This window comes from Nomascus leucogenys, chromosome 7b (genome assembly GCF_006542625.1).
Source record: "Nomascus leucogenys isolate Asia chromosome 7b, Asia_NLE_v1, whole genome shotgun sequence".
NCBI classification, from domain to species: domain Eukaryota; kingdom Metazoa; phylum Chordata; class Mammalia; order Primates; family Hylobatidae; genus Nomascus; species Nomascus leucogenys.
The window spans coordinates 77863756-77882429 of record NC_044387.1 but is presented as its reverse complement, the minus strand read 5'-3'; the positions used below and the strand labels follow the sequence as shown (position 1 = coordinate 77882429).

Below are 18674 nucleotides of genomic sequence, written 5' to 3'. Positions count from 1 at the left end.
AAAAAAAAAAAAAAAAAAAAAAAAAAAAAAAAAAAAAAAAAAGAAACAGCAAAAATGAAAACAATCATCAACAAAAAGCAGGCCAAATAACAACAAACTACCATGCAATAACCAGAAAAAAAGAAGAGGAAAATCTCTGTACATAAAAGCAGCACTCTGATTTATGTTAAGAAGAAAACAATCAAGAAAAAGAACAGTGTATATTATGCGACCATTTCTGGAAACCATCAATGGTGATTATCTCAGAGACATAGAATTGAGGTAAAAGAAAGACAATATTTATTATATCCCCGTGTGCAGTGTTTTTTTTAATTACCATATGCATGATTATTTTCATCACAATTTTTAAGCTTCAAAATATAAAGACCACAAGAAGCTAAATTCAAATTTTCTGCATGTTTTACATTCTAAATCATCCACAGTACCAAAATGCTATTGTAAGCAAATATTTTAATTCTATTAGATAATTTTTGTTACATGTTAAAGCTGCATCAACTTTTTTCAGATAATCATGATTTTCTACCTGAAATTCTCGAACAACTACAATAACCAAGGTTTAAATTATATAAAATCTGTTTTAACAAGAGACACTAGCAAGGTGTTAGTGTCTCTTAGATTATTCAAAATAGCTATATGCATTGACATTTTAAAATATTTTGTAAAACTTACTATTTAAAACTTGCAACTAGCTTCTTTAGTAACAACCTAAAATAGTATTTATTATAATTAATTAGTTAATCCACATAAATTAATTTATGTAAACATCTCCCAGCAATTTATGTAGTCTATGCCAGTTTAAACTGAGTTGAAGAGATTGTGGCAATGAAAGAAAAAAATCATATGTAGAATAAAATATAAATTTTCATCTCCAAATATGCAAAAAATTGAAACTTTAACAGATCTGCAATTGGCATTATTAGTTTGTGAACAGCAGTAGTACTCATTTGGCTACCCAAGTTTTCAGCAATATATTCTAAATCAGTATTTAAGATGATGGCTTTTCATCTTCCATTGAGAATCTTTTTTATGTTTTCTTTATAATTTTTTGAATTACCATTTCTGCTTTTAAGATAATTTAAAATCTAGGCCCAAAGTATAGGATAATACTTATAAATGATCTGGAAACAATGTCTATTACAGAGACTAATGTAATAATAAAATCATCTAGCTAACCTTGATTAACAACTTCTACTTTTGCCACAAATAAAAGATTTTGAACCCATAAAAAATTTTCAGTACAGAAGCCTTATCTTGTTCTTTGTCACCTCAGACAATAACAGATTGGTACAGAGCAGGTATCTACTAAGAGTTTAAGAAAGCAAGAAAAGAAAGAAGGAAGATCCTGTGATAGGCTTTTGGTGCATATAAACAAGGTAGATAAAAGCACTTTAAAGAAAAGTATTTAGCTTTTATCCAGTGTATTCTACCTCCAGTCCAAATCCAAAGTCATGGATATAACTTTGTTTTGTAAATATACAGATTTGCTTTAAAAGAGTAATTTTGACCAAAGGTCTTAAGATCCTACATTGAGGAGTTCATATGGCTGCTGTTACTGCAATATAAGGCAACATAAAAAGAGTAAGAGTCAATTCAGAATAAAGTAGTGAATATTTTATGAACTACACAAAGCTCATATGTAGGAAGTCCTTATTTTTACTCATTGTCAGTAGGTAAAAACCTTCCCCCAACCACCCCGCACAACTGCACATCTCTCTGCTCATTAAGAGAAGTAATCTCTGACCAAGTAATTATTTGAAAATGTTTCAAACCTTCCATACCTTTCAAAAGACTAGAAACCGGCAAAAGAGCCTCCTTATATTGTGCTGGGGAAAAAATTTGTGAAAAAGATGACAGTGACCTAGACAACCAGCAGCAAGATGCATAAAACCGATCCTAAGGGAAGAAGTCACAATGAACCTGTTCCGAGTTTAATAAGGTCCTATTCGTGGGAAACACCTACTATCATTTTTATTGCACAAATGTATCAGTGGTGGAATTGGTAACTGAATAATATGAGATATCCATACTAAATGTTAACCATCATCTACATTTTTTAAATTATGCATGATTTAGTTCTTGTTATTTATCCATTGAATTTGGTGAGGGGAGAGTTTTTGGATCAAGAACACATCAAAATTCTTGTAAAATGTACATGTTCACTAGTATTCTAAAAATAATAATAAAGTAAAATCCTAGCTTCTATTTTTAGCTTGAATGGTTGTATTATATTAAAGAAGTTTATTATTTTGAAAATTACATAGAGAAACTATTAGCTACCTTCTCTTCCATGCACCTACAAGCACGGTGCTAAGTATATCTGACCAATATAAACTCAGGAGAATTGGAATCACTGAAATTAGCAATATTAATCACTATATTATATAGGGCAATTACTATCATTTAAACCCGACAATTACATTATGAGGCAGGTATTATAATGACCCCCATTTTACAGAGGAGAAAACAAGACTAGAAAGTTTAGCTGATTAATACAAAGTCATAGAACTAGTAAATAGTGAAGCTATAATTTTAATTCATGTCTTCTCATTCAAATATACTAGCTATGTTGCCAACTGAGACTAATAGAGGCTCTGGTTTAGGAAGGAGCCAACTTGTTTTGTAGCCAAAAGCTTCTCCACAAATTTATAGCAGCTAAGAACAAATCACATAAATTTCTGTTTTGCTTTCTGTAAATGGGTATAATAACAATTCCACTTATGCTACAGAGCTTTACAGAGCTCCAGTGAGGATCAACCAGATATGAAAGTGTTTCAGAAAGAAAAAAATTATACATAAGGCTATAAAATATCTAAGCTTTCTCAAGGCAGCACCTTCCTCCATTGCTCTGAGCATGGGGTTTAGGTTTTATATTGTAAAGGGCTAATATAGAGGGAGGAAAGAAATACTGGAACGTTTCTGACAAATTAATCTAAGCATTTATTTTATCATATAATGCCTCCAATAATATTATCAGATATGACAAGGAAACTGAGCCTTATTCTACAAAGAGAAAAAAACACAGGCTGTATCATAAAGCTACTAATTATATTCAAACCTATTTTTGCCTAATTCGAAAGCCTATGTTCTCTTGGCTGCTTTTCATTTAAATAAATTTAACTAAATTAATTACATGAAATAAAACATTAGGAATCCATAATGTGCTCAGTTCCATGAAATACTGAGATATCTTAAATATGTGCTTGAAATATCTACTAAAAATATGAGAGTTTGAAATCATTCAACATTCTAAAATGTAAGTGACATGCAATAAAGGGGAAGATTGAATTCAAAGTACTACTCGAGTTACAACGCCTCAGATTTTAAAAATCATTCTCGTACTATAGTTCACCAAATATATCTTTCAGTGACTTAAGTGATTTATTTTGTTAGTCCCTTCTTTGTCACCAAATGGCATTATGTCCTGCCCAGGTATATAAACAGTAGAAAAAGATTCCAGCAAGAAAGTTAGAAGTGCACTTTTCTTTGTCTTCTGCCTCTCATAGCAAGTGCTCATTGAAACAATCCAAACATTCTAATACAGGAAGTAATAATAAAATATTGCTATTTTTATGTACTTACATGTGCCAAACACAGCTCATAGTGTTTTATGACTAATGCATATCTTCCAAACAATCCTATAATGTCTGATTCTCTTTTACAGAGGTAGGGACGTAGACTAAGAAACTTGTCCAATGTCATACATCTAGTACAAGGACTAGAATTTGGTTCCAAGTGCAGATGCTTAACCCATGCTATTCTGTATCCCAAGACATCCAGGCTACAAACTACAAAGAATCAATTTTTTTTAATCTTCGCAGATGAAAAACTTGTGTTTTCATCATTAAGATGACAACCCTGAACTTGTGTGTGCTCTGAAATATAAAGATGAGGATTTTATGGTCCTTCCCTCCAAAGAATAAACTATATACAGAGCTTCCTCGTATCCCTTTCTGAATTGTTGCCTGTGTTCTCAAAATTTCCTTTCTGTATATAAACTAGTAATAATTGCATAAACTAGTAAAAACTAAAAACCTGGTAAAAAATATAAAAGTAAAATTATAAATGATGAAAGTGCTTGAAAATCATAAAGCCAAAATTCTCCCATTCGTGCACAGATTAAAAGCAAGATAGAAATTCTTTAATTTCTCACAAACAGCAGATAACACATGAATAAAGATAAAAATCACGACATGATTTGAAATGTACTTCTCAAGAAAACCTAGCAAAGCACACACACCCTATAGAGATCTCCACTTCCAGACCTTTCTCTGCCAGACTTGCAGTGATGAGAGATGCTTCACTCCCACGCTGTAGAAATGTGGGAGCTATTTCTGTGCTACCTGGATCAGTGAACACAGGCAGCCTCTTAAATATATGTAATTCATAATAGCTAACATAAAGCCCTAAAGGAATGTTTTCAATTTTCCAAATTAGCATCACTAAAGTGTATATGACAATATTTTCAAATATATAGACCAAACTAATTATTGCATATGTTATGGTCCATATTTTTCAGAACAAAACTATTCACTGTGTTCCGTATTTCCGTCTTAAATTGTCCTTCGAATAACTTTTGAATAGTTAGCCTCAATGACAAAATATTAAATATCGTTTGAGAATTATTAAATATTCTTCCAAGACATACTAATACTTTTTAAACATATGTAGAATTGTGAAAAATAATTTAAACCCAAAATGTTTTTATTTTTAAAACACTAAAAATATTTTAATTTTTTTAAATATCTTCAACTTAGGTGTTAAGGAAATAGAAATATAATACCAGTATAATATAAAATAAAAGACAAACCTTTCTCTGTTCTACTAAGACGAGCCCCGCCAGCAATTATCAAGAGTTGCTACACTTCAGTTGCCTCAAGCAACAGACAACTTTACTATGACACATTCCATGCTCCCTATAAAACGCACAGTCTAGTAGTACATTCCATATTGTATATTTTTACCTATAAAATTTTTCGAACCTTTTCGGTCAGTATTTTACCTCATAATTTTCAAGGATGGCTTTTTTGCCAGCCCGGAATAATAAAGTGCCTTAAATTTGTGTTTTTGCCTCAGAGAAATGCATATTGTTAGCCGAGGATGGTTGCTCATGCCTGTAATCTCAGTGCTTTGGGAGACCAAGGTGACAGGATTGCTTAAGGCCAGGAGTTCAAGAGCAGCCTGGTCAACATGGTGATAACCCGTCTGCAAAAATAAAAAATAAAATTGTGGCCAGGCATGGTGGCTTACGCCTGTAATCCCAGCACTTTGGGAGGCCGAGGTCGGCAGATTGCCTGAGATCAGGAGTTCGCGACCAGCCTAGGCAACACGGTGAAACCCCATCTCTACTAAAATACAAAAAATTAGCCAAGCATGGCGGCATGCACCTGTAGTCCCAGCTACTGGGGAGGCTGAGGTAGGAAAACTGCTTGAACCCAGAGGCGGAGGTTGCAGTGGGCCGAGACTGCAACACTACACTCCATCCTGGGTGACAGAGCAAGACTCTGTCTCAGAAAAATAAAAAATAAAAATAAAAAATAAAATAAAATTAGCTCAGCATGGTGGCATGGACCCGTAGTCTCAGCTGCTTGGGTGGCTGAGGCAGGAGAACTGCTTGAGCCCAAGAGCTCGAGACTGAAGCGAGCTGTGATAGCTCTACTACACTCCAGCCTGGGGAACAGAGCGAGACCCTTTCTCTAAGAAACAAAATAAGAGGAAAAAAAGTCAAAACCAAATGCACAGTGCCTCCTTTCTTTCATGTTTCCCTCTAGAAATAATAACTAGCTTCCATTATTTGACAAAATTAAAATTATTATAAGAATTCACTGTTCTATAGTAGCACAAGGTTAATACAGAAGATTGACCACAGACATTCAAACTAAGCAAATATCAAATGAAAGAGATGCTTAAACAAAAAAAAAAAAGGAAGAAAGGAAGCAGAAAGGGATGGAAGGAGGGAGGGAGGCAGGAAAGAAGGGAAGGAAGGAAGGAAGGAAGGAGGAAAGGAAGGAAGGAAGGAAGGAAGGAAGGAAGGAAGGAAGGAAGGAAGGAAGGAACTAATTTCGCATTGCAAATTCTTACAGCCCTGCCAAGTACACCAAGTTATGCTGCCTCTTAGAGTTTTTCCCTTTTTCTCCACAGCTTCCCTTCCATCACTTTTAAGAAATATAGTAATTTCCATCTACAATAAGGAAAAAAATATTTTCCCTTACCCTGAAACTATTTGTTTGAACATGCCCACTCTATCCTTTTATTCATGCACAATAAATAATATATATATAAACAAATTGTTGACATATTCTTACTGTGATATCTTGAATACTGATGCTAGAGAAATTGTAAAATGAATGCCAAATCTGAAACAGAACGGTATTTTGATACAGAGAATTTTAGCTGCAAAGGGTTTATGAGCTGAGGAAACTTTTCTTATATCAAATTATTTAACTTGAGTTTCCATTAAATTTATGCTGAAGTTAGACATTATTAATTTAGGTCATATTCTATTCTTGTAGGGATAAAGAATCAGGTAATATTCTACTATGCTTTAATAAGCATAGAATATACTTAGTTTATATAAACACATTTCAGTCATTTCTATCAGTAAGTTGAGTACTTAGGAAGATTAGAATAAAAATATTTACATTGCAGCAGTACCTTCTCAGGTTCACTGAAATTCATCAGCGTGAAAGTAAACATCATAGTATTTATCATGTGAAATCAATTTTACATGAAGGGTAAATAAACTTCATAGAAATAAAATACCCTATTGAAAGTATTTTAGAAGAACTAAAATTTAGGCCATTTCACAATTCAACGCAGTTTGTGTTTATATTTGAAATACTGAAACAATCAGGAAAAAATATAAGTATTAACATAACCATAAATTTATAAAATAATAAAGTAAAATTCTGAAGAAAAATCCAAATGGTAAAACTATAAACATTACATATGTCATTTGTTTCAGAAACATGGATACAAAAATGTAAACAATCTAAGAAGCTAGCTACTCATCAATTCCCTTTCTATAAGGAATCTGGTATCTCCTAAATTTATTTGTTCTATTCAGCTGAAGATACCAACAAATTTCAAGACTCTGTTGTGTTTTTTTGAGACAAATTTTTGCCCTGTCACCCAGGCTGGAGTAGTATCAAGCACTTTGGATGTTTTTCCCAGTAATATGATAATGTGTGAAAAATTAAACATATAATAACAAGGTGTTTCAGCCAAGAAAATTATCCACAGGATGAAAATAAGACAAAACAAAATCATTAGAAAACAAACCCGAAACATAGACTGCAGGCCCAAAAAGGGAAAAATAAGGATATGCATACAAAATAATTGCACAAATTAATGCAAATAGAGCAATTGGTCCACAAAGAGAAACTATGTCCAGAAACTTCTCTTCCTAGATACCATCTAAAACGTAAAAATAATACTTTTGTGATTATGTACATTTTTAAAATTAATTAAAGGAATTGATATAGAAAATTGTAGTATAAAATATCCCGGTTGGGGGCAGGGAGGGAGTTACTAAAACAATTTTGTGTCCATTCAAGGAATATGTATGGTCACATTTTTGGAACATCTGAAACCAAAATTGAAGCTTGGCAGACCCATAACGGTCAGGGGCCTTATAAGGGCATCTCCTGTTCTACCCACTTGTAACAAGGTTCTTGTTTTTGGGTTGTTTTTTTTTTGGGTGGGGGGGCATTCTTTTTTTCTTTCTTTCTTTCTTTTTTTTTTTTTTTGAGATGGAATCTTGCCGTCTCCAAGGCTGGAGTTCAGTGGTGCTATCTCGGCTCACTGCAACCTCTGCCTCGTGAGTTCAACCGATCCTACTGCCTCAGCCTCCTGAGTAGCTGGGACTACAGATGGGTGCCACCACTTCCGGCTACTTCTTGTATTTTTAGTAGAGACAAGATTTCGCCATGTTGGCCAGACTGATCTTGAACTCCTGACCTCAGGTGATCCACCCGCCTTGGCCAACCAAAGTGCTGGGATTACAGGCATGAGCCACTGAGCCTGGCTGCAACATGGTTTTTGCATCATCCTAACAGTTAGCATTTATAAACCCTCTTCAAAGTGTATATTGTGCACATATTCAGCATATCATTTTAACATACATCGATATAGATTTAGAGATAAAAATAACAACTTTGAGAATATCTAGGTTGTAGATGAAAGTGAAAAATATATTACACTTCTGTCTACATAGGATTCAAGGAAGGTACGAAGTAAATTGTTTATTCTGAAATCCATATGTATAGCAAATGCAAAATTCTAGCTTTAAAAATTATAATGTTATGATAAGAACATCTACTGTAAAATTAAATGTGTTGAATAGGTAAATAACTATTAAGTGAGTCAATGCACTGGTAACTGAGCTAGACTTCGTGAAGAACACCCAGTTAACAGCAGCAAGGGCCTGTCGTCAACAAGGCCACATTTTACATTCTCCTTGTTAATTTTAAAATGTTTTCATTCTATAAGTTAAAATTATCAAAGATGACAAAATACTTTTAAATTGAATAGCACTGAAAAACAATAGGTGTTAGACATCTTATGAACAGCATTGTAAGAATCACATTCCTTTTTTTTCCAAACTAGTAAAACCTGATTTGATAGACATTTTGATGTTTGAACATTTTCAAATCATGTGTGATTTTCTAATTTTAACATTGAATTCAGCAACTTATTTTCCTGTTGTACTGAAGAGACACAGTCATACAAGAGATTTGGCAATTATGTAGATCTTTGGAGAAAACCTGAGAAATTTTTATTTAAAATTGCCATAATAATAAACGAGCAAACACTTAACGAAATCTGGGGTATCTTCGGTACAATCTACTGTAAAAAGAAAGGAAATATAATCTACCCAGCTGCCATTAACATTTCAATCAAATATTTACATCAAATAGAAGATTTTAGCTCTGAATGAATGCACTCTCTGCTCACATAAAAAAATGTTTAAAGGACAGTTCTCTATCTCAATTTAGACTTTATTTCTTGTAATAGCATTTCCTCTGCAGATTAAGTACTTCTATTGACTTTTTTATAAAAAGGGAAGAGGAGGAAGACAGGAAAAAACACATATTCTCGGAAAACTCAATTATATAGTAACATACTGAAATAACTCAAAAACAACTGCTCTTTTTCAGCCTTCCTTAAAATTTTCAAGGTTCTAAGAAGTTTGAAAGTTTGCTAAGTGTTATTGGAAGAGATTATGAGAAAACTTGAGATCTGGGCATGAATCAGCATCCACTTGTCATAATGTCTCAGTAGAATGTCCCTGGCACTTTAAAGGTTTGATGTGAAATGAAAATGCCCCATCCTTCTTGAGCCAGCAGGTTGAAGTTTGCAAGACTTTCAAACAGAAATAGCATAGCATAAGAATAAATTCTTACTAATTTAAGCTTCTACAGTTTTATAAGGTAATTTTTATTTCAATACTTAGTTTCTCTCATCTCAAAATAGAATATTTCAACCTATGCCATTCTTTGATTTCTACTTAATACACACTCATTTTCTTGAAATTCTTCAGTGATAAGTGAAGTATGAAATTTTAACTGAAAATACTTCAATAACAGATTAATTATTCTGACATACAAAGAGGCATTTCCTCAAAATCTCCAATTGAATATAACTGAATATTTACAACACCAGCTTTTACGGTATCGTGTCTTGGCACATGTGTTCATGGTTTCTCATCATTGCTTAAGAAAGTCCAACTTGAGTCTAGTTTTATGAGTTTTGCATATATTAAAGTCAGTAACTCTAGGTGTTAGTAAATACCTCAACAAACATGACAAAACAGGATCGTGTAGCCAATCTGTAACTACTTACACTCTATAATTATAACTATAAATACATACACACAGAAGTCCATTCATCCAAGTGCAATAAAGGCTTAGCAAACATCAATTAATTTTATGAACACAGATACAAAATCTCAGTAATTTGTGACTAAAATTTAATAATAAATACAGCTCAAAAATGATAGCTGGGGAATCGAGATTAAAAATGTTGAAAAAATACAATTTTAGAATTCTCTCTCCTCCAAGAGCATTTACAATCTATTCTAACAGTCTTTATCTTCTAAAACATAAAATATAGGGCAACCTATTTTTAAAAGGCAATTAAAGTTATTTTTAAGACAGCATTTTGAATAATTTTCTTCAAATTAGATGTCATTTATTTTTTTCAGTTTATCTAAATAAATTTGTTTACAGTGTTTTAAAAGGCATTTGCTGTGCGCAACAGTTTTATGAAACAACAATATTTTCTCCAACATCTCCATCTGCTGGCTTAGAGAAAAGGTAGATTTTCATTTGCTGTTTCCTTCAATTTAATATTTTTATAATTTATTTTGTTGTATGGAATTGAAATATAAAACTGTTAAATTATCTTTAACTAGACTAATAACTATTTGTAAAATTCAGTCTTCAAAAGAAATAGAAAGGGAAGGTTCTGGGGAGTAAATTCAATATTTAATACTTTTAATTTTCAAACCCTGTAGAATCAAGTACTCATGTTTATAGCCCTTTTACACAGTTTTATTTTAAGCAAGCTTTACCAACTAGCATAGCATCAAAGTTTACTAAAATCTTTTACAATGTAAAAATACTTAGGATTTTCCTAAAATTTGCTATTGATTTTATTCGTTAACTACATACAATATGTGGTGTATATATATTAATATGAAAGTTACTATTTACACAAAAAGGCAGATTTTTTTAGTTGCTGTATTAAACTGCTTGTGTTTAAGAACTACTAGAATACCCTCATAACCTCATACTAAAGTTCCTAGACAAGACCACAGCTACCAATGCACACTAAAGGCATGAAGGCCTACAAGGTTTTGAAAACTATTCAAAAGAGCCTAGAGGGTAACGGCTAGAAAAAAAAAAAAATGTTAACATGAAAAAAAACAGTCATTTATTCTCTGACACCTTGAAGGCACTCACTAAATATTTATTGAATGAATGATTGGATTCCTAGGACCCATCACTGGTTTCAACTGCTGAACACATCAGATACTAATCTCAGATTTTTTTTTCTGCTTTTATGCTTTGTATTTTTAATAATGAAGCCTTATGTTTGAACAACCTTCAGGAAAAAAAATCGTAGTACTCTTTACAGCTAAGAAGACAGAGAAGGAGGAAAGGAAAAAATGAGTGAGGGGAGAGAGGAAAAGAAAAAGGGAATGACGGAGAAAAAATGAAAGAAACTGAAAATCTGTCTTACTGCCTCAGGTACCCATGGAAACAAATGGAACAAAATAGGTACTTTCATTATCCCACTGTGACTGTGAAAGGGAAGGATGTGGGAGCTCAGTAAGATGTACACAATCATTTTACCCAGTTCAGAATAGAATGACTTCATTTTCTTTGTATAACCTTAACCCATTCAGTGGATCTCCCTGGATCCTTACATCAATGTCAACTTCAACATTTCCAAATAATTTCCTCCATCTCAGGAATAAAATTAAATTAGTAAACTAACAACTTTTCCCTTTTGAAATTGTATTACTAAGGTATAAAAATCCACTTTTTTAATATGTAAATTTAGCTCTGTGGGATTTTTATGATTGGAAGAGCAAGCTATTTCAAGAGCATTGCAAGATGACACCTATCATCTAATAATGTCATTAAATAGCAAAATTCCTGAGATTTCTAGAGGAAATGGGAAAAAGATATTTAGATCTTAGCTGTCAATGTATTTAATGCTGTTGCTTCCACTTTATAAAGGAAAGAATCACAGACTTCCCTAAATAAAAAGGCAAGAAAACAAAGGATAAGCATTGGAGAAAAATCTTAAGCAGGATTTAAACAATCAAGACCCATCTTGACAAATTTAACACTGGAGATTTTCATCCATTTCTTGACTTTGTGATTGTAGTTTACATAAGCATCTCTCCTTTTACCTTTCTCTCATTCTGTATCAAAAGAGTTAAACTAATTTTACGTTTTCTATTGTCGATAGCACAAAAACCAAAAAAAAAAAAAAGATACAAATTCTTTATTTCATTTTGCAATCTCTAAATTTCGAAATGTCTCAGAGAATAAAGAAATGGAGTCACAAACATGTTAAGTGATTGGCCCAGTCAATGAGTTAATGTCAGCTCCAGAAATTTCTATCCAATGAGCCTCTCTTCTGTCACAGTACCCCACTAGTTCTTTTTAGCAATCAGTAAGATTACTTATAACATGGGAGTTGAAAATGTCATGATTTTGAATTCCCATGTTGTCATCTTTAAAATGTGTTCAGTTCCTGAAAATAATTTGTTTTACTATCCTACTATAATAATCCATGCAGGGGTAATTTTAGGCTCTGGAAATGTGAGCATATTTATTTTAGCTTTACTTCCTGAGGAGGGGAAAAAACTGTGCAAATGAATACTTGATTATTCCAGCTTCTCAGAACTATGGACAATTTAAATTGTGTGGTAATTTTTTAGAAGAAATACACATGTTGATTACATGAATGTGTTCACTCTGCAGATATATGAATTTTGCATGTGTGTTTAATATATACACATATTCTGGCTATATATTTTATTTCAGAAAAATTTCTATTTAAAAATTCAAAAATATTGAGAATAAGTATATAAACCTAATAACCTAAACTAATCACAGTCTTTTATCTTTATAAAGCCCCAATACAGTAGTTTAGCATTTGTTGAAATCAAGGAATACTCATTTTGTCAATGGACATATGTTATTTTTTCAGAAAGTTCTTCTCATTATTTTCACCAATGAGTAAACTTGGCAATCATTGACTGTTTTCAAAAAGTACAGCTGTCAATACTCTCACTTCACATTTAAAACCTATGTCCTCCCTATACCCACAGTCGTTCCTTAGGACTCATTACTTTTCAAAGCATTTTCACAGAAGTATACAATTATACACAGTTAGATACTCAGAACACTTGCATGACAAACTTGTAATTCAGGAAAAATTGGAACTTACTGATATCAAATGAATAGTCTAAATCTGTTAGGTAAATAGGTCAAATATAGAAGCCTTCAAATTTTAATTAAGTCGATTTCTTTGTATGTCATGTACTAAAATTTTCTGAGATATTCTATTACGGACGTTTTTCAAAGCTGCAAATCCACTTTAAATCTCCTCTTCTCTCTCTCGTTCTGTACCCCCACACCCGCCCTTCTTTCTTTTCTTACTTGGCATCAACATTTGAAGAAAATACATAGCAGTGAAACCTTCTTAAATAGATCCGTTAGAAACAATTAAATCCTAAATTACCACACAATGCCCCTATTCTATCAGTCTAAGACAATTTGTTTCTTCATTCGTCCAGGTGACAGTAGTTGCAAGAGTTGATGATGGGCCCTATATGATAATCAAGCTAAATCACGGAATATATGACTAAAGCTTAAAATGGGGAGGAGGGATGGCTACCAGTGTTTGTGTGAAGTGGGAAAGCTGCAGTTGGGCTTTTCCTGTGGTAATTTTCCCCAAGCTCTGTAGCCAAAGTGGGAAATGAGCCATCCGCGGATCTCCCCCAAATTGTTATCTATGAAATAAAGACTGCGAATATTAGGGCAGGAAAGAATCACCTCAGGGCAGCCGGCAGGAAATGATGGCAGCTGCTGGGAAGAGGGCAGGAAGGCACAGTGGCCGCGACTGCCTGCCCACGCCTGCGCGGGGGAGCGAGCGCGAGGACCGGAGCCCTCTGGCCTCCACACCAATCCTTTTAGATCCCTAATTGTTTGGTTTCTAGTACTTTATCTGAACCCATCACAGAGCTTCCCAGCGAGTCCCGGAGCACTGCGCGGAGTGAGAGGGCTAATATGGAGCACTGCAAAGACTAAAATGGCTGATCAGCGACTTCTCCAGATTTTCAAACTCGGCCGGATCCCACGGCTTTCCAGTCCTTTTCCCCGGCTGCCTCTGCTGGAGCCCAGCTACCTGAGAACAAAGAGCGCCCGGCTGGCAAGCTGACCGCGGCGCCCCTGGCGGCCTCGCCCCCTCCAACTTAAGCGGAAGCGCAACTGAGCAGGAGAAATTGACAGCGCTCCTTCTTTCCACCGCCTCCCCGCGCCACCCCCACGCCACCCGGCCGGCCTGAGCCTGCGTCAGCCCCGCTCCTCGCCCCTCGGGTGGGCGTTATGTAACAGCCCCGATCCCAACTCCAGACCCATTTCAGCAACTTGTCTCAAAGAGGAGAACGTGGAGCTCGCGAGGGCCGTAGGGTGAGCCCAGCAGGCGCTGCGGATCTAAACTGAGGGCAGCCGGCGCGAGCTGCAGCTGCCCTGCCGGGGCAGGAGGCCACTGGGCTCCGGCAGTCCCCCGTGGGATTTGTCCAACAGCCCAACTGCGCGACCTGGGGAACAACGTGTTCTCTGTGGGCAGGGTGCCAACAGGCGCGCGATGGAGAGCGAGGTGGGAGGGCTTTTCCTGAAGCACTCAAGATGAGCGAAAACCCCGTGAACCCAAGGAAGCCGCCCTCCCTGGCTCCAACCCTCACCCCGGCTCCCTAATGCGCGCACTCTTGAAGTCCTTTTCCTCTCTCTTCAGCCCCCTCCAGCCAGCGGGGGTCCCTGAGATTACAGCCACCTTCTCTCTACACCGTCACACGCACGCGCGTGTGCAGTCACTCACACCCACACACTGACACACAGAAACGCACACACACCACCCCAGAAACGCACACACACTCACACTCTCTAGCCTTCCGCGTGCAGCACCTGAAAGGCATGAATATTCATTACTTACAGGCATTGGTGACTGCGAAGCTGTTTGCCACCTCCAAATTGTCGATGTGGGGTGTCAGTCTGAACTCCGAAGTGGAAAACTGAACCATCCCTACCCGAAATGCACTGTATTCTTGATCGGCGCCCCTAGGAAATAGCCCCCCTGCAAAGAACAAACAGCAAGCAAGAGAACAGTGTCAGTGCCCGGGAGGGAAAGGAGGGACACGCGCTAGCGCCCAACAGTCCAAGAGTCTCTTATTCAAGCGAATAGGCCGAATAAACACATCTACGGACTCGGACAGCGGGGGTGGAATATCCAAAAGGTAGCCAAGGGGTCAACACCCAGATGAGAGTCTGAAGGCGAGGTAGGTGGCCAGAAACCTTCACCTTTCCATGTAATCACAAGCTTTGCATTCAGACCCCAAGAAAATCTGAGCAAACTGGAAAATGTCGCTAAGGCAGAATTAATAAAATTTGGGGATCCGAAATGAGAGGACCTTTTCTTCTATTGTATCAAAGGCATAGTCTTTTCCTTTTGCTTCATCCTAAGAAAAACATGTATATTCTAGGTAGTTTAAATCTGGAATGCAGTCAAGGTATGACATAAGTCTACATGACATGAATTAATTTGTACACTGTGAACAAAGATTACCACCAAATTATGCACATTTCAAAAGCATAGCACAAAGGGTACCTACCTATCTGTATGCTGTTAGAAGAGACACCAAAAATCAGTCCCCATAAAACAGGAGAAAGGAGGACAGAAATATGCATAATCTTTTGCATTTCCAAGAAAAGTAGAGCATCCACAATATACCCCTTTTTTTTTTTCTTTTCCTCCTCTTCCTTCTTTGGCTGTTTTCCTCTGCAAATTAGATCCTCTGCATTTTGAGACAGCAATTTAGCACCAAGCTGCTAAAACCTGAAGTGGAGGCAGAAGAATCCCTATTTCCCAGGTCCTGCTGGTGGCTGCTGATGCCCTGCGCCCTGTCCCCGCTCCAGAAGTCCGGAGGACTGGCTGAATGCAGTTTTCAGCGGAGCTGCCGCTGTGGTCCCAGTGTCTCGGAATATTCAGCACCCTCCCATGCACTCACACACACTCACCCTCTCTCGCGCTCTCTTCTCCCTCTCTCATCTCTCACGCGCGCGCGCACACACATACACACACATACACACACGCACACACACAGGCAAGTCACAGAGAGGGGCAGGCAGTCCCGGGCGCGCGTGCGCGACTCGCGGCAGGCGGCGGGCGCGCGCGCCGCCTCCCCCGCACGGCGCCCTGCACCCCGCACCGCCGTGGACGCGTCGCGTGCGCGGCGCTGAGAAAGCACAGCTTGGGACCCGTAGCCGCTGTCCCTCCGCGAGACCTCCGGTCTCTGGGGCTGTCGCGCCCACCGCGCGCCTCGGCCTTTCAGCACCGAGGACAGCGCCTCGCTCCCCGCCCGGAGCTACCTTCGTGCAGCTGTTGCAGCTGCTGCAGAGATGCTCCAACCTGGACCAAATGCAGCAAAGCTGATTTCCGGCTGCTGTGTAGAAACCGAATTGCTAATTGTTGGCGGCGAAGCGTCCTCTCACCAGGCCCTGCTGTCTTACGTTACAAATAATTTTGATTTTTGTCTTCCATCTCCTGTGAAAACCCATTTAGCAATACAGAAGCCCTGTCATCCACCTCACCTGACCCAGCCGAAAGCAAACAAGCAAGCAAAGCACCGTGGAGGAAATATTCCAAAATTGTGCACTTGGGCTTCATGGGATGTAGCCAGGATCTGGGGAGAACCCCAAGTTCTATCTTTAAATGCTTAAGCTGCACATGAGATCAAGATGGAATCTTTTAAATATTTTGCATGAAAATCCCATCTTTAGAGTATATTCCATTGGGCTGTGATGCTGACTCGCCTAGTTACAGAGCGCATGGGTCTTTCTCGCAGTTTCACTGCAATCCCTCCCGTTGTAGAGTCATGTAGACTGGGTTTCCTAGAAGCCCTTGCTTTATGCAGATTGAAAGCAACAGACTCTGGTTTAAGGAAAGTGATTAGAAGATGAAGCTAGTGTAGAAACGCCAGAGGTGCAGATTCTTTACCAGAGACTTACTTAGAAATCTGTTTCCCCATCGCGTTTTGGCCCTGGGTTTCGAAAAATCACTGCCTAAAGAAAGTAAGCCACCTCGCTCTACTGAACACGCGGGCCACTGGAAAAGAAAGAAGAGGTTAGATATTAAAAGTTTGAAGGAAGAGAATTGATGGCGAGATGGATGACTGGACTTCCCCGTGTGAAATTTTTGTTCTTCATGGTGCTTTTTCCAAGCCCATTCCTGGGAACCTGCTCTGATAATTCCCTCTCAGGACTCAGAAAAGCCTCACCAAGTTGCATGTCTTTAGTGGTTTAAACAAATAAAGAAAGATTGAGAACAAGGAACGGTTTCCAGGAACAGCGAGATTGGAGCTTACAGTACTAAAAAGAGAACTGCTAGTATTCCAAAATGCCATGAGTCTATCAGGCTGCCTTCTTGTGCTTGCAGCTTCACTGCTGACTGGATTACCTTATGCTTGCTTCTTAATCACATTGGCCTCAATTTCCCCATTTTAAAAATGATGATGAGCAAAGTGGCTTCTATGGCTCTTGGATCCTATATCGCTGTCATTTCAAATTATAACATTTCCCTCTTTTTGATGTAGTCCTAAACCATGAAGTGAGAATAGCTGTAATCTATTATTAAGCTTATAAACTATAGGCTAAAATATCTTTTAATTTTATCCCTTAGAATTTTATTAGTATGTTATAAGTACTCCACACTGTATATAAAGTAGATCTTCTAAATAAAAATGCATTTAACCTTAAAAAATTGAATAATAAAAATAGTATATAAAATTAATTAAAATTACAATAAATCGATAAAAAATAAAAAATGAGATATAAGTTACATATACATTCAAAATTGCAACATAAAGTATAAATAAATCATACATATTTAATCATTATTTGTGATGTAAGGCATAAAAAATGATTGGAAATTATTCCCTACTTAAAATTTTTAATGTAAAAGCACTAATAACAGAACAGAGCAAAATTTAAAATACCTCTGTAGTTCTTTTCTTTTTCTCGATTCACTTGTTTCCACGGGAAAACTTTAATTTCACAGAAGGTAACTTAGAATTAAAGAGAGCGAGAACAGAGAGAGAGGAAGCTTGAATATGAAAAAAATGTGATGTTTAAAATGTGAGTTCAGGTGAATTGAATTTTAAAAAATAAGAATGTTTTCAAACTATTTTCATCTTAACCTATTTCAAAGTCAAGGGCAGATATGAACTCAAAATTGACTGAGTTACATTCTATAAAAAACAAATGCTGTAAAAATAAGAATTTGCTGAATTATAGAGTATAGTAACTAATATGTAAGAGCTCAAGAAAAATATTACTGTCTAGTGGCCAATTACAATTTATACACAAGATGGAAATAAAAATTTTAGCAAGCATTACTTGTAATTCAACTGCTATTCTATGTATCTATGTTCACAAGGTAGTTATGTATAGACCTTTCACATATTTGGAAACTTACTTCCTATATCAGCATAATTGTATTAATATTATCACTCATGAGACTTTTTCAAATTTCTTATAGTGTTTTAATAGCATGTACGTTTCAAGCACAGAATCCTGTCAATATAAGGGTAGTAAATTTAAATTGACTACAGTAAAAGGTTATTTATACAAATACATGGAAAAATACTGGAATTTATTTTTTGAATGCACACAGCTCTATTTTTTTCATGTAGCAACTTCCTATTTCAAGAATATGTATTTCAAGTTGATCACTAATCAATTTTGAAAACTTCAAAACTACTCGATCTACAGTTGACTAGAATAGTGTGCTACAAGAAACAGAGTTTGCTATTTTCTGCCCTCTGCTGTTCAATTTTGGCAATTATGTAAAACTTTATTGCTTCCGCTGCAAGAATTGTA

General features: G+C 36.4%; 1 protein-coding gene across 5 annotated transcripts in view; it reads right to left on the bottom strand.

The window, feature by feature from the left end:
• GRIA2 (glutamate ionotropic receptor AMPA type subunit 2) overlaps window positions 1-15949 on the bottom strand; it is a 142889-nt gene extending 126940 nt beyond the window's left edge. For 4 of the 5 annotated variants that reach the window (XM_004088542.3, XM_003257894.4, XM_003257892.4 and 1 more), the window contains exons 1-2: window positions 15410-15945; window positions 14734-14874 (exon numbers count right to left, since the gene is read on the bottom strand). In XM_004088542.3, the coding sequence (XP_004088590.1) occupies window positions 14734-14874; window positions 15410-15497 (229 nt within the window). In that variant the 5' untranslated portion in view covers window positions 15498-15945. Of the gene's footprint in view, window positions 1-14733; window positions 14875-15409 lie in introns of all 5 variants that reach the window. The other variant, XM_003257893.4, reaches the window with a different exon arrangement.
• Between the last annotated feature and the right edge of the window lie 2725 nt (window positions 15950-18674).